The sequence below is a fragment of the Hemitrygon akajei genome, chromosome 3 (genome assembly GCF_048418815.1).
Source record: "Hemitrygon akajei chromosome 3, sHemAka1.3, whole genome shotgun sequence".
In the NCBI taxonomy this organism is placed as follows: Eukaryota; Metazoa; Chordata; class Chondrichthyes; order Myliobatiformes; family Dasyatidae; genus Hemitrygon; species Hemitrygon akajei.
The window spans coordinates 145,423,404-145,439,062 of NC_133126.1; the positions used below are offsets into that span (position 1 = coordinate 145,423,404).

General features: G+C 42.5%; 1 protein-coding gene across 1 annotated transcript in view; it reads right to left on the reverse strand.

Annotated features, from left to right (window-relative positions):
- Positions 1 to 6,353: 6,353 nt before the first annotated feature.
- The window catches only part of ppm1lb (protein phosphatase, Mg2+/Mn2+ dependent, 1Lb), a 143,350-nt gene continuing 134,044 nt past the window's right edge, over positions 6,354 to 15,659 (reverse strand). The window contains exons 3-4 of the mRNA XM_073041005.1: positions 12,273 to 12,434; positions 6,354 to 11,506 (exon numbers count right to left, since the gene is read on the reverse strand). Of these exons, the coding sequence (XP_072897106.1) occupies positions 11,160 to 11,506; positions 12,273 to 12,434 (509 nt within the window). The 3' untranslated portion in view covers positions 6,354 to 11,159. The remainder of the gene's footprint in view (positions 11,507 to 12,272; positions 12,435 to 15,659) is intronic.

The following is a 15,659-nucleotide window of genomic DNA, read 5'->3' on the forward strand; positions in this document are numbered from 1 at the left end:
GTATAGGGGACAGAGGGTAGTGGTTGAGGGACCTGTTTGGATTCAGAGCTGGCTTGTGTATAGGGGGACAGAAGGTAGTGGTTGAGGGACCTGTTTGGATTCAGAGCTGGCTTGTGTATAGGGGGACAGAGGGTAGTGGTTGAGGGGCCTGTTTGGATTCAGAGCTGGCTTGTGTATAGTGGACAGAGGGTAGTGGTTGAGGGACTTGTTTGGATTCAGAGCTGGCTTGTGTATAGGGGACAGAGGGTAGTGGTTGAGGGACCTGTTTGGATTCAGAGCTGGCTTGTGTATAGGGGACAGAGGGTAGTGGTTGAGGGACTTGTTTGGATTCAGAGCTGGCTTGTGTATAGGGAGACAGAGGGTAGTGGTTGAGGGACCTGTTTGGATTCAGAGCTGGCTTGTGTATAGTGGACAGAGGGTAGTGGTTGAGGGACCTGTTTGGATTCAGAGCTGGCTTGTGTATAGGGGGACAGAGGGTAGTGGTTGAGGGACCTGTTTGGATTCAGAGCTGGCTTGTGTATGGGGGACAGAGGGTAGTGGATGAGGGACCTGTTTGGATTCAGAGCTGGCTTGTGTATAGGGGGACAGAGGGTAGTGGTTGAGGGACCTGTTTGGATTCAGAGCTGGCTTGTGTATAGGGGGACAGAAGGTAGTGGTTGAGGGACCAGTTTGGATTCAGAGCTGGCTTGTGTATAGGGGGACAGAGGGTAGTGGTTGAGGGACCTGTTTGGATTCAGAGCTGGCTTGTGTATAGTGGACAGAGGGTAGTGGTTGAGGGACCTGTTTGGATTCAGAGCTGGCTTGTGTATTTGGGGACAGAGGGTAGTGGTTGAGTGACCTGTTTGGATTCAGAGCTGGCTTGTGTATAGGGGACAGAGGGTAGTGGTTGAGGGACCTGTTTGGATTCAGAGCTGGCTTGTGTATAGGGGACAGAGGGTAGTGGTTGAGGGACCTGTTTGGATTCAGAGCTGGCTTGTGTATAGGGGACAGTGGGTAGTGGTTGAGGGACCTGTTTGAATTCAGAGCTGGCTTGTGTATAGGGGACAGAGGGTAGTGGTTGAGGGACCTGTTTGGATTCAGAGCTGGCTTGTGTATAGGGGACAGAGGGTAGTGGTTGAGGGACCTGTTTGGATTCAGAGCTGGCTTGTGTATAGGGGACAGAGGGTAGTGGTTGAGGGACCTGTTTGGATTCAGAGCTGGCTTGTGTATAGGGGACAGAGGGTAGTGGGTGAGGGACCTGTTTGGATTCAGAGCTGGCTTGTGTATAGGGGGACAGAAGGTAGTGGTTGAGGGACCTGTTTGGATTCAGAGCTGGCTTGTGTATAGGGGGACAGAGGGTAGTGGTTGAGGGGCCTGTTTGGATTCAGAGCTGGCTTGTGTATAGTGGACAGAGGGTAGTGGTTGAGGGACTTGTTTGGATTCAGACCTGGCTTGTGTATAGGGGACAGAGGGTAGTGGTTGAGGGACCTGTTTGGATTCAGAGCTGGCTTGTGTATAGGGGACAGAGGGTAGTGGTTGAGGGACTTGTTTGGATTCAGAGCTGGCTTGTGTATAGGGGGACAGAGGGTAGTGGTTGAGGGACCTGTTTGGATTCAGAGCTGGCTTGTGTATATGGGGACAGAGGGTAGTGGTTGAGGGACTTGTTTGGATTCAGAGCTGGCTTGTGTATAGGGGGACAGAGGGTAGTGGTTGAGGGACCTGTTTGGATTCAGAGCTGGCTTGTGTATAGGGGGACAGAGGGTAGTGGTTGAGGGACTTGTTTGGATTCAGAGCTGGCTTGTGTATAGGGGGACAGAGGGTAGTGGTTGAGGGACCTGTTTGGATTCAGAGCTGGCTTGTGTATAGGGGACAGAGGGTAGTGGTTGAGGGACCTGTTTGACCCGGAAGTCTGTAAGCAGTGGGCTTCTGCAGGTATCTGTGCTGGTGAGATATGCCAACTAGTGGAATGGTGTCGCAGCAACAACCTGGCACTCAATGTTAGAGCCGAATGTAGAGTTTAGGAAGGGTAAGACGAAGGAACACATACTAATCCTCACAGAGGGATCAGAAGTGGAGAGAGTTCTGGGTATAAAGAACTCTGAGGACCTAACCTGGTCCCAACATATCATTGTAGTTATAAAGAAGGCAGGACTGTGACTAAACTTCATTAGGAGTTTGAAGAGATATAGTATGTCAACAAATACACTCAAAATCTTATATAGATGTTCCATGGAGAGCATTCTGACAGGCTGCATCACTGTCTGGTATGGGGGGGCTACTGCACAGGACTGAAAGAAGCTCCAGAGGGTTGTAAATTTAGTCAGCTCCAACTTGTGTACTAGCCTACAAGGTACCCAGGACATCTTCAAGGACCAGTGTCTCAGAAAGGCAGTGTGCATTATTAAGGACTCCCAGCACCCAGGCCATGCCCTTTTCTCACTATACCGTCAGGTATGAGGTACAGAAGCCTAAAGGCACACACTCAGTGATTCAGGAACAACTTCTTCCCCTCTGCTATCCATTTCCTAAATGGAAGCCCGTGAACACTACCTGAGTTTTTAAATATACAATTATTTCTGGTTTTTGCACGATTTAGATCTATTCAATATACGTATACTGTAAATTGATTAATTATTTATAATTATTATTTTTTTCCTTCTACATTATGTATTGCATTGAACTGCTGCTGCTAAATTAACACATTTCACGACACACGCCAGTGATAATTAACCCGATTCTGATGTTTGTGATTTACATAAATGACCTGAATGAAAATGTAGATGGGTGGGTTAGTCAACTTGTGGATGGTATCAAGATAGGTGGAATTGTGGATTGTGTAGAAGACTGGCAAAGAATACAGATCAGTTGTAGATATGGGCTGAGAAATGGCAGAGGAGTTTAACCCAGGTAAATGTTGCACCTTGGTGGGGCAAATACAAGGAGACAGTACACTGTGAAGGGTAAGATCCTTAACAGTGTTGCTGTGCAGAGGGAGCATGGGATCCAAGTTCACAAGTCCTTGAAAATAGCCACTAAGGTCAATAAGGTGGTTAAGAAGGCTTATGGAATGCCTAAAAACACAAAATGCTGGCAGAACTCAGCAGGCCAGACAGCATCTAAGGGAGGAAGTAGTGATGACTACTTTTATGCTTGCTTTTATTATTCAAGGCACTGAGTTCTAAAGTCAGGAGGTTATGTTGTAACTTTAAAAACCTCTAGGTCACATTCAGAGTATTGTAGACAGTTCTGGTCGCCCCATTATAGGAAGGATGTTGAGGCTTTGGAGAGGGTGCAGAAGAGGTTTACCAGGATGCTGCCTGGTTTAGAGGGCATGTGCTATCATGAAAGGCTGGATTAACTTGGTTTGCTTTTCCTGGAGAGCCAGAGGCCGAGGGGAGATCTTATAGAGGTTTCAAGATTATGAGACACATTGATAGAGTGAACAGAGATTATCTATTTCCCAGGGTTGAAAAGTCTAATACCAGAGGTCTTACATTGAAGGTGAGAGGGGGTATATTCAAGGGGGTTGTGAGTGGTAAGTTCTTTACTCGGAGAGTGGTGGATGTCTAGAATGCGCTGCCTGGTACGGTGGTAGAGGCAAATACACTGGAGGCTTTTAAGAAACGTTTGGATAGGCACATGGAGGTAAGGAAGATGGAAAGATATAGACATGGTGTAGGTAGGAGGGGTTAGTGTTTGGGTGTTTTTGTTTTGCTTTTTAGCTGGTTTGGCACAACATTGTGGGTTGAATGGCCTGTTCTTACGCTGTACTTTTCTATGTTCTATAGCCATACAGCACGGATCCGTATGCCAACATCTGAGGTCTTCGTTGTCTTCAGAACTCTTCAAAACTTCCATCTCTAATTTATTTTTGAGCAAAGACCAGGAAAGACATATGATGTTATTAAATGGAGATTTTGCAGATTGGTTTAGTTCAATAAATTTGGTCACTGGCTGAGTGGAATTGAAACTCATTAGGGACCCAGAAACTACAGGCGTCCCTGTACCGGGACTTGTATACCAAATTGGCTTGTTAGGCAACTCTGCTAACAAAGGTGGTGGTGAAGGCCACCTTTCATTGGCAATACACATCTAGGGTTGGTATGATTCAGGTTTCAACCAAACCGGAAGGTTGGGATGTTCCAATTAAGGAACTTTGTAGTGAATGCTGTGTAAGTACCGCCCATACACATTTATCGATTGCCAAGAAATGACTGATCGTACACTCATATAAAATTACAAAGAAAGTATATTTACCAATTTGCAACTTTATCAAACAGTTAATAGGAAAAGAAGAAAGAATAAAATAGCCCATACAGTTAAACCAGTCTAAATATGTCCATAAACTTTGGAACTTGTTTCTGTGGTAGCTGGGTGTATAGCTTTACTCACGGCACTGAAATTCCATCACCAATCACAGGTAGACCTTCCCTTCTTGGAATCCTTTGTCTCACGAAACACTCCCTGCAGTAGGGTCTCCACTTTGGAAGGAATCCACCAGGTGTCTTCTCTGGTGCTCTTCTCTCTGCACCCCCCAGCCAAAAATACCCCAAACCAGACCACTGTCTTTCAGAAATCTCATCCCACCCAGCTCTCTTGAATCTTCTTTTACATGGCACTGGGCAGAAAGTTACAACACGTACCCAGACAATCCTGATTGGCTGACACATCATTCCTAAATTGAGCAACATGGCTCCCTTATCTTTAGCTGAAGCTAAAACATTCTTACTAGCAGGGCACATTGCTTTTATAGAAAGCTGCTAAAATAAAAATACCTCACAGAATAGCAGTAGAAATCTTACCCAGGGCATTACATATATATGAATTAAGGGGAATCTGTCTGGCTGTGTTCAAACCTACACTTCTAAACTTGAAACTAAGGTATACGTTCCCAAATGAGAATATGATCTCAATCTGCCTCATTTGGCTATCGACATAACAAACAAAACTTTTATTTAAACTTTTGATCATAGTACAATTGATCAGGAAATTAAGATATAAACATGGAACATGTTCTGTGTTGAAATTAATCAATTACAATTGCCGAAAGTTCTGAAAGACCAAAAAAAATTCTAATTTGGAATTAAATTGATCAGGTTTTTTAAATAACCAAGCACACCATTTTAATCCCCTAATAGTAGATGAATCAAAAGGAAAAATAAGCACAAAACCTACTAACATGTAAATAAAGCACCCAAAAGTTTTGTATGGGATGTCAAGAAGGCAGCTGTGCGGCTGTTAATGAAAGAGGCAAGGCAGGTGAAATCACTTAACTCCACAGAATTTCTAGTGTATTTACCTTCATTGTCCTCTGCTTTGGTTGCCAAGGAAAAGGATAGCCACTATACATTTAAAAGTCTTGCCAAAGTTGCTCAGTCCATTCAGAAATGAAGTACTCCATCAGCTGCCACTGCTACTATTACAATGATATCCCTGCTCCTGCTAAGCAGGAGCCCAAAACTACATCACTAATGGAAGGTGTCCACTCAAGTTATGGTGGTTTATGACCCCATAATTCCTGGATTTGGGAGGCAAGTAACTTTTCAAAGACTTAAAAGTATCACTTTACCAATGTTGCTATTGCAAATTAGGAAAGTGTATTGGGGTAGTTTGAGTGACAGCAGTGAGGGAAGGCGAGAGGTCAAAAATAAACGCATGGAGTTGGGTTCATCAGCTTAACCCAGATTTTCTATAAATTGAAATGTAATTTCCTAGACACAGTTGGACTATTTCCAGGAGAAAAATCAGGACATATGATTAAAAAGAAATTCTTTGATGATTTATATCAGTTAGTTATACAAATATTGACCAAGAGTGGCTGAATCAAAACAAAAATATGAAACTGGCTAACAACTTTGTTAATTTTCTTCTGTTGTTGCTCTTCGTGTTGTGTTTTGTTGGGGTGTAAGAAAGCAGTGAGGCAATGTGACAGAACCTCCAAGAATTCACTTACGCAGAGGCAGCAATGTTATTGCATAGAAGGGAGCATGAAATGTCGTAAGCAACAGATACAAAGTGCTGGAGGAACTCAGCAGGCCAGGCAGTATCTATGGCAAAGAGTAAACAGTCTAAATTTGGGCTAAGATCTTTCGGCCTAAAATGTCGACTGTTTACTCTTTTCCATAAATACTGCCTGACCTGCTGTGTTCCTCCAGCATTTTGTGTGTGTTGCTTTGGATTTCCAGCATCTGCAGATTTTCTCATTTTCATGAAATGTCCTGTTATCCATTGGGGAGTGGAAAGTAAACCCATGGATTGTGCAAAGTGATGGGAATTTTGGCAATTAACGTGCAGACCAAATTACAATGATTGTATTACTCAATTTTTGGCTCCAATTTATTTTCTATGAAATCAAAATTCATTCAGCTCACATCTACAAATTCATATTTTTTATTTTATTGTTTACACAACACAGCTGCTTGCCCACATTTTCAGTAGTTTGACACTTTCTGATGCTGATCATCACAGTGATTTACATATAGTTAGTGTATATACATACTTATTTAACCAGTTCTATTTAGCCACTAGCTTTAGTAGTATAATTAATGTCCTGGAATTATGAACTGTACATTTTTTGGCATACAAAGCATGATACCTTGATGCCCATTATGTAACTAAGACAGTATGGTTTATTTACATCCAAAACACCTAGTCGGATTCATTTCAGTGTGCTGTCTCCTGGAGACAAATGTAGAGCCATGCAGGTCTTCAGAACCTAAAACGTGAATTGTTGTACGCCTTAACCAAATTTGCCCTAAGCCCCATTGCTGGAGTTAGTAAATACTGTACAAATAAGTATTGAACGGTGAATAAAATAGGAAATTTTAAAAAATCATCAGTGGAAATAAATGAAGACCTGAACTGTGCCTGTCCAGAGTTTGGATATTATTATTTCATGGAATTACACTGATGTATTTTAGTTGACACTGAACATGTTTGCTTTATGAAGTAGTTTTTCCTTTCCTACATTGAGCTAATTTATAAGATTATGAAGTGTTTTGAATTAAAACAACTTTTAAAAAGTGTTATGCTGGCATCATATTTCACAGTTAAATAAATTAGGAAAATTGCAATTCATTATAGCTATTTTAAAACTTGCCTCATCCTCATGTCCTTTATATTTATCGACACAATATGGCATCAGTTCATGGAAAGCACAACTTCCATCATATCATTCAGAAATGCACAGAATGGGTTGTTAACTAAATACTGTTGGCTCAGAAACAATGAGAAACAGCGCAGAAAAACAGCTTAGATATTTACTGCTGATGCATTTCCAGGGAGGAGTACTGAAAGAAAAAGCAGGCGGGTCAGAATGCATGGCCATAACACAACACACCTGAGTTTTGACTCTCTTGTGAAGGCCACTGGGGTTTTCAACAATCCTCATAACTTTACTAAATATAATTTATGCTGGAGGGATCAAACAGATAGCTGTGCAAACATGCCTTACAGATATTGGTGGCTCAGGTTAGTCTTGCAGTTTATTTCATTCCCGGATTTAGGAAAATGTCCCTGGCTTTGGACAAGAGGAAATTCATGGCCTTTATTCATGATCCTCACTTAAACCTAATCTGAGCCTTGGTGAAGTAGTCATGTTTGCGATAGTATTCGGGGGCACAAGATGTGGCATTTTCACTATGATTAAGTCTGCAATAAATTAAGCTTACTCTGTTAATGATTTTGCAAGCACTTCTGAAACTTGTAAGAATGGTCAGAGATAATGGACAACGGAATTTCTTCCTGCTTTTTAATCGTATCTACTTTCTCACATCTCTTTATCAGGGAAGGAATGCTATTTAGAAGGTTTTCTTAATTAGCAAAACTTTTTATATTTTAGAGGAGTTCTGATTTGTAAGATGAAAGTCTGTTAATTTAAGAATTATCAACCGGTTATATATGAAAGTTTGCAAATCACACCTGCAAATTGATCTAATCTGGGCAGTAGTGCACCAAGGACACCGCATTGCTGCATCTTACACTCAAAGTTTTACTTTCATTAATCAAAGTCTATGGGCAAAGCTGGCCAGATCTACTTGCTATCCATTCTTTTTAGAGTTCTGTCTTTGGTTACATTAAATATCAATTACGAATACTTTAAAAATAAACCAGGAGATTATTTTATGACACCACTGTAAAATTTCATACAATTTTGTGATTTTTTAAATGTAATAATTTGGTGTTGTTTCCAGATCATACACTTCCAATCTTGATTACTTTACATAGCTTCTCTTTTGTCATTGGGTCTATAAACATAAGCTTATATAACTAACAGACCATGGTGTCTTGAGATGATAACGAACAGTGCACCCCTCATTATTATGAATCAGTAGAACACTTAATAACATAGGTGCACTTCATGAAAATTAACTCTAGGTGCAACTTGTCTCTTTTGCCAAATGTACATGGTTCATATGCAACAATGAGGAGTCTATGTAACATTTAAAACAATGAAATAATGGGTATAGTACTGTGATAAAATCTGTGATTTAATTTCACTTGCTTTTTGCATTTTAAATATCTTTGAGTGAAGTTCAAATTATCAAATCGAACTTGTTTAGTATCTGAAGGATTCTTTAATATAGTACTATATTTGACAGAAAAACAGAAAATGTTAGAAATGCTCAGTGGGTCCAGGCAGCCTATGCAGAGGGGAAAAAGGAACCAACATTTCAGCTCGACAGTCTTTAAACAGGGAAGTGTTAAAAATGAAACAAGTTTTAAGTTGCACGGAAAAGTAGGAGAGGCAGTAAGAACAAAAGGGCAATTGTTAGTGACCATGTAGAGTCATCATTATAAATGTTGCTGATTTAAAGGGAGTGGTAAGTTACACCTGGAGAAGATGAATGAAGTTTGAAACATCATTATAGGAGGAAGTGGAGGGAAAAAAAGTACTGGAAATAGAAGATACAAGACTAGAATGGTGAAAAGCTGTAACTGTTGAATTCAATATTAGGTCAAAAAGTTTGTACTGTACCAGGTCAGAAGAAGAGGTGCTTATCCATGAGAATGTATTGAAATTTGATGGTATATTACAGTAAACCAAAGACGACAAAGTCAGAGTGGGATCAAGAGTTAATGATACAGGCAATAGAAAGCTCTGGGTCACTCTTGTGGGCTGAACAGAGGTGTTCTCCAAGACAATTGTCCAGTAAGTTTGAATACACCACTGTAAAAAAGTGTTTTGTCCTTTGGTCCCTGGATTATGAGAAGGGAGAAGGGAAAAGGAAAGGTGTTCAAGTTGTGTAATGGGAAGTGCTGTGAGAAGAGTCTGGGTACTGTGGAGGTGGAAGAGAAGCACAGAGATGGAGACTTAACATTTGGGGAGGGGAGGACATATGTGGAGGTGACATCAGATTGGAGAGCATCTCCATTCAATCTGTAAGGATGACCTTGAATTTTCAGTGACCTGTCATTTCCATTCTCCGGGTAGTTTATTGGTCACTTTACCTCCTCCAGACACACTTTCATTTAGGTAGCACCATTATTGTTTAAGTAATTCAATCTGTTATGGCATTCACCTTATCACAGACCTTGCCCAGTGTTCTCTCTGACCTTCCCCTCCTTCAATGTAACTGAAAACATTTTTTTATTTAGAATTATTTTGTTCACTGTATTGAAAAGCTATTGGTCAGAATTGTGAACACTATATTTCTCTTTGATGCTCTCTTCCTAACTTGAGTTTTGTCAGCATTTTGCATGTTTAGTTCAGATTTTCAATCTTTGGAGTACAGCATTTGACACATGTGGAATGCAAATCCTTTCCAGGGGGTTGTCCCTTGGGCTTTGCTAAGTATTTAGTCACAACATGAATGATCTGTAAGATTTGATGCAAATTAGAGGATCCCATTAGCCTCAATAGAAAAACAGATCATCTAAGTCTGAATCTCTGTTGTAATTGTCTACAAATGGACTGTGAAGTGGTGTCCTTCACAAAGCTGAGAGCTCCATCTACAATGCTGGGAAGAGTTTGTTGTCATAAAAATACAATTATGACATGGGGAAGGGTTTACCTGGAGTATAGTTTATGTGCTAACAAGAGGAATTGCGAAGCCTTTCACTGACCACTCAATCAGCAAACTTGTTTGCACAACCATATTGAAAGGTCTTGATATTTCATCAAACCATGTCAATTACAAACAAGGTTGCGAAATATGCTTGAGTTATCCAGAGAAGTAAGTAACTTTATGAAACTGGTTGCAGCATAGAAGACCAGGCATGCAGAATACAATAGGGAGTGCCACTTAAAATATTTATGGTGTAAATTGAACCAGGGTACATACTGCATGGTAGCAAATTCTATCTTCGAATAGTATCCGATTTACTGCAAGCCCTTCTCCAGATCTTGTCTACGTTGACTTCAAGTCAGCATGATCCCTGTGGCTTCTGAAGCATAGCATCTGGGAGCCCGATATAACCAAAAGATTGGCTGGAAAAAAATGTGTGCACACCCTCTTACTGTGCAGCAACCGAGCTTTGTTAGCTGCTCATAGATCAGTGATAAGAAAGGTTATATAGAGCTTTTAAGTTGTACATCCATACCATCTTATCTAGAAAAAGAAGTCTTTAGCTTTTGGTGTATGGCAGGAGAGAGCTAACAAGAAGGGCAAATATATCAACTAAATATTTGTCACATGCTTATTTCCTAAACTTTATGTGCTACAAATTTATGCTGCTATTGTAAAATAACTATGGAGCTACAATAGATTTACTCTTTTAGTATGTTAAAAGAATCCCCTTTCTGTCAAGATGATTTTTATTCAGCTTTTTATTCCATAGTTGTTCAGTAGTTGTTCTACCGATTGCATAAGTCATTGGATCAGTAACAGGGTTCCTGAATGTTAATTGAGTTTTGCTTTATTGCTTAAGTTGATTATTCTTTATAAAACAGTTGATCACAATTAGTTTAGCATTGTAGCATAAATTTTGCACGGTATATTGTATTATTTATATTAGAAATATTATAAGAGATTTGAAAATGATCATAGATTAAAAAGGGTGGCTTTTGACCTCAACTGGTTAAAATGAATGTGCAGCTACGTGGTTTGTCCACTTCTACAAGCCGTCTAGCATTGACCATTCAAATGTGAATATCATAACCATTACTATTACTATCACACACATTGCTAAAATTTGCACAGCATTATGTTAAGAACTTGTCCTCATGTGATCAGTGTCATTCATTGGTCTTCAATCTTGCTGTTGTTCCTGAATTTCACCACCATTACAGTTATGTTGTCAGGACACCCTCTGTAGAAAGACTGCAGAACAATACTCTTTGCACCAAAGTGAGGCTCATCAAGGCGCTCTTTAATGAATCTCACTGCTTCTTCATTGCTGAAAGCATCCCAGAGGCCATCCGACGCTAGGATCATGAATTGTGGCTGCAGTTTATCCAGGTCAAAGGAGAGGATGTCAGGGTCGGATATTACAACATTGAGATTCTTAAGAGGGTAATCTCCTAGGGAGCGAGACATAGCCAAGATTCCTTGGACCCTCCATGAACCATTGAAACTTATGAATCCACCTATAATAAAATAAATTACAACTTGAATTAATAATCTTGTCAATCTCACTATGGCGCCATTGTAAATATAGCTATGTGCTGGGGAACCACCTAACTGGAATATGGTGTCATATTAGCATGCATCCAAAACTATGTCGTTCCATAATGTCTATGCAATATTATGGACCGCAATTAGGTTGTGTGTTAAAAGAAACCTCACATTAACCAGCCTTTGGCTACTTGTTCATATCTGCAATTTTCATGCTCATGGATTGCTCACATGTAGGAATTTTATAGGTGATACTTCTACAGTGTGACCAAAGACACCATTTTCCCATCATAGATATATAAGCTCCAAGAGTGAACTATTTAGTCAAATTGCATTGCTCTTTCCCTGTACCTCTTCATTTCCCCCCTAAATATCTAACCAATGCCCCTTTTTAAAAGTTATTACCAAATGTTTATTTTTCACCTTCTCAGATCAGAACAGCTTAGTCTGTGAAAGGCCACACAAAATGCTGGAGGAACTCAGCAAGTCAGGAAGCAAAAATAAAGGAAATGAACAGTCCACGCTTTGTGCCAAGACCCTTTACATGACTGGAAAGGAAGGAGGGAAAAACCAGAATGAAAAGCTGGGGTGGGGGGGGGGGGGTGGTTTAACAATAGTTTTTGCTCACCACTAAAATTATCAAGGACAACAAGAGTAGATGAATATTTAACATTGAATTTTTTAGGTTTCTTAGAAACATAACATATATATGAACTTTTGCTTTTTTCACCACATTACCTGCTCGTTTTATCCTCTTTCTTTCCTTCAACTGATAAGGTTTGTGGTCATGTGAAAGAGGAACAGCATTTCCGTCTTTATCACACAACACACCACGAGAATCCCCAACGTTTGCAACGGTTAGCTCTTTGTCTGATAGCAATGCAACCAGACATGTTGTACCTGTAAACAATTAAAAAACTGATTATAACCAAATGTGATATTAAAAGGACCAATATGAGTTCACTCTCCATGCCAAATCTTACTGGCTTCCTATCCTTCAAAGAACCACTGACAAAATCTTTATCTAGTAATCCCACCTTGATTTTGCTCCATCTGAACCTCTTTTAGCATGTATAATCTCCAGTCCTGGCCTTCTCTATGTCACTCTCGATCTCTTCTTCATACAGCTCTGGCAACACTCAATAAAAACCTATGGCAATATAACCGACTGCCAACTCTCTCCTTTCCTTCAAAAGTCTTGTTACTTTCCCTCTTAGTTCTTTAGTACTTTACCTTGAGAAACTCTCTCTCTAGATGAGGTGATTTTCCACCCTTTAATTTATAGGAACTATTTCAAAACCCATAGACTATCAGAAAATGAAACCAATGCACCCATTACTTTCATGGCTAGCCTGTTACTATTTAGGGATGCACATTATCAGGACAGGGGGATTTCAGTCCCACTAATGCTTTCAACACAGTATTTTATTAATATGGTTGTGGATTCCCCACTCTATGGTATTAAAAAGCATCCCATACACACCCCTGAGGTATTATTGCTTATTTGGTTTGACCAGTCTACATCTAGATGAAAGTCCCCCATTATAACTATAGAACATTTATTACACGAATCTCTAGTTTCCTATTCAAAAGCAGCTCTTAACGTTAACACCGCTGTTTGGAGGCCAAACTGTTCTCATAAATTTGTCCTGCCCCGTGGTGCTTCTCAGCTCCTCTTAGCCAGATTGTACATTTTAACTTTCTGAGCCAACATACTTCCTCAATGTTGCTCTAGTTTCAGCTATGATTAAGGAGGACTGACCGTTCAGCCAGGTCTCTCTGAATTTTGGTATCAGTTAGCTCCCCCTTCAGTACCAGAGCAGGTTGTCTTCCTCGAGCAACAACAATTAATTGGTTTGAAGAGCTTTGCTGTGCAAGAACTGGACATTGTTTGCCCACATGATAGCAGTAATTTGCACTTCAAATATAATTCGTTCATGGTGAAGCACTTTGACATGTCCTAATAATGTGAAAGAAATTTTATAAGTATGATTCATTTATTTTATTAATGTAAGCAGTGTGGTGGTCCACACACACGGGACTTGAACCACCATCGGGAGCTGCAGGCAAACGCGTGGCCCGCTCGGGGCGGACCTTCCGGGGACAGTCCGATGTCACGTCCACCCCGCTGGTCGCAGGGACCCTTGGGAGGGGAGATTTAAGCGCGCGAGTTTGAATCAGTAAAGTCATTCCGAGTTCAGCTCTCTCTGCCTCCGTGTGTTCCTTTCGTAGCGCTTTGCGCGCGACTACATTGGTGACCCTGACGTTCCAGACGGCATCTGGAACCAGTGACTCTGCAACCAGCCATGAATCTGAGCAATTCGCACAGCACGGTCGCTCTGAAACTTCCGACTTTCTGGGACACTCAGCCCCACATTTGGTTTGAGCAGGCTGAGGCCCAGTTCAATATCAGAGACATTACAGCTGACGCTACGGGGTCAATGCACTCGACCAGGAGGCGACAGGCCGGATCATCGACTCCCTATGCCAGCCACCAATGGAGGACAGGTACACTAAGCTTAAGGCGCTCCTGATCCGTACCTTCGGACTCTCCCGCCGCGAATGGGCCGCGCGGCTCCTACACATGGATGGCCTGGGCAACCGCACGCCATCCGAGCTCATGAATGATGTGCTAGTGCTCATGGACGGCCATAAGCCGTGCCTTTTATTTGAACAGTTGTTCCTCGAGCAAATGCCAGAGGATATTTGCCTCCTCCTCATGAGTGAGGATTTCAGCGACCCATGTGGGGTCATGGCTAAAGCAGACGTCCTTTGGCAGAGCAAGCAACGTGAAGCAACCTCCATTGGCCTAGCCACAATCACGTGCCCCAAAGCCCAGGCCCCGCAACCAAAGCCGTCGAGACCCACGGGGGAGAAGGATGAAAGTTCAGAACAATGGTGTTTCTATCACCAAAGATGGGGCTCAGGCGCACGCCGCTGCCGTCCACCAAGTGCTTTTCCGGGAAGCGCTGGGGCCAGCCGTTGCTAATGGCTATGACAGCTAGCCACCGAGACAGCCTCCTGTACCTCTGTGACCGACACTCCGGGTGGCGCTTCCTGGTAGACACCGGGGCCGAAGTCAGCGTACTCCACCCCTCGAACATGGACACTCGTAACGCAGTCCCAGGCCCCGAACTCACTGCCGCAAATGGCACCAGTATTTGGACGTACGGCCTGCGAACTATCGCACTGCATTTCAGGTCCAGCCGTTTCACGTTGGCAGCGGTGTCACAGCCACCACTAGGAGCAGACTTCCTATGAGCCAACTGCCTCCTGGTCGACTTGAAAGGCCGGCGTTTGGTCCACGCCGAGACGTTCCAGACTTTCCAGCTCGGAGAAGTCAAGCTACCGGCCCTCCACCTGGATTCCGTGACCCTCTCGGGTAACGAATTCGCCAGGGTGTTGGTGGAATTCCCCTCCATAGTCACCTTGCAGTTTTCCACGGCCGACCCCAAGCACGGCGTGCAGCACCACATCCCCACGGAAGGACCGCCAATGCATGCCCGAGCTCGCAGGCTCCCACCCGACAAGCTCCACCTCACCAAGGAGGAGTTCCGTAAGATGGAAGAGATGGGAATCGTATGCTGCTCAGACAGCCCATGGGCATCCCCGCTGCACATGATGCCCAAGTCCGCAGGAGGATGGAGGCCCTGCGGAGACTACAGAAAGCTCAACGACGCCACAACCGCCGACAGATTCCTGGTACCCCACATTCAGGACTTCACAGTGAACCTGCACGGAGCGACCATCTTCTCCAAAATCGACCTGGCTAGGGGATAACATCAGATCCCAGTGCATCCCGATGATGTGCCCAAGACAGCCCTCATCACCCTGTTTGGCTTGTTCGAATTCCTGAGGATGCCTTTCGGTCTCAAGAATGCAGCGGTGGGACATGGCCTGGAATTTGTTTTCATTTACTTGGATGATATCCTGGTGGTCAGCAGTTCACACCAAGAGCACATGGTACATTTGCACCAGCTCTGCCAAAGCCTGAGTGACCACAGACTGACAATCAATCCGGCGAAGTGCCAGTTCGGGCTGACAGAGATTGACTTCTTGGGCCACAGAGTCAACCAACATGGCGCAGTTCCCCTACCGGACAAGGTCTAGGCCATCCACCAGTTC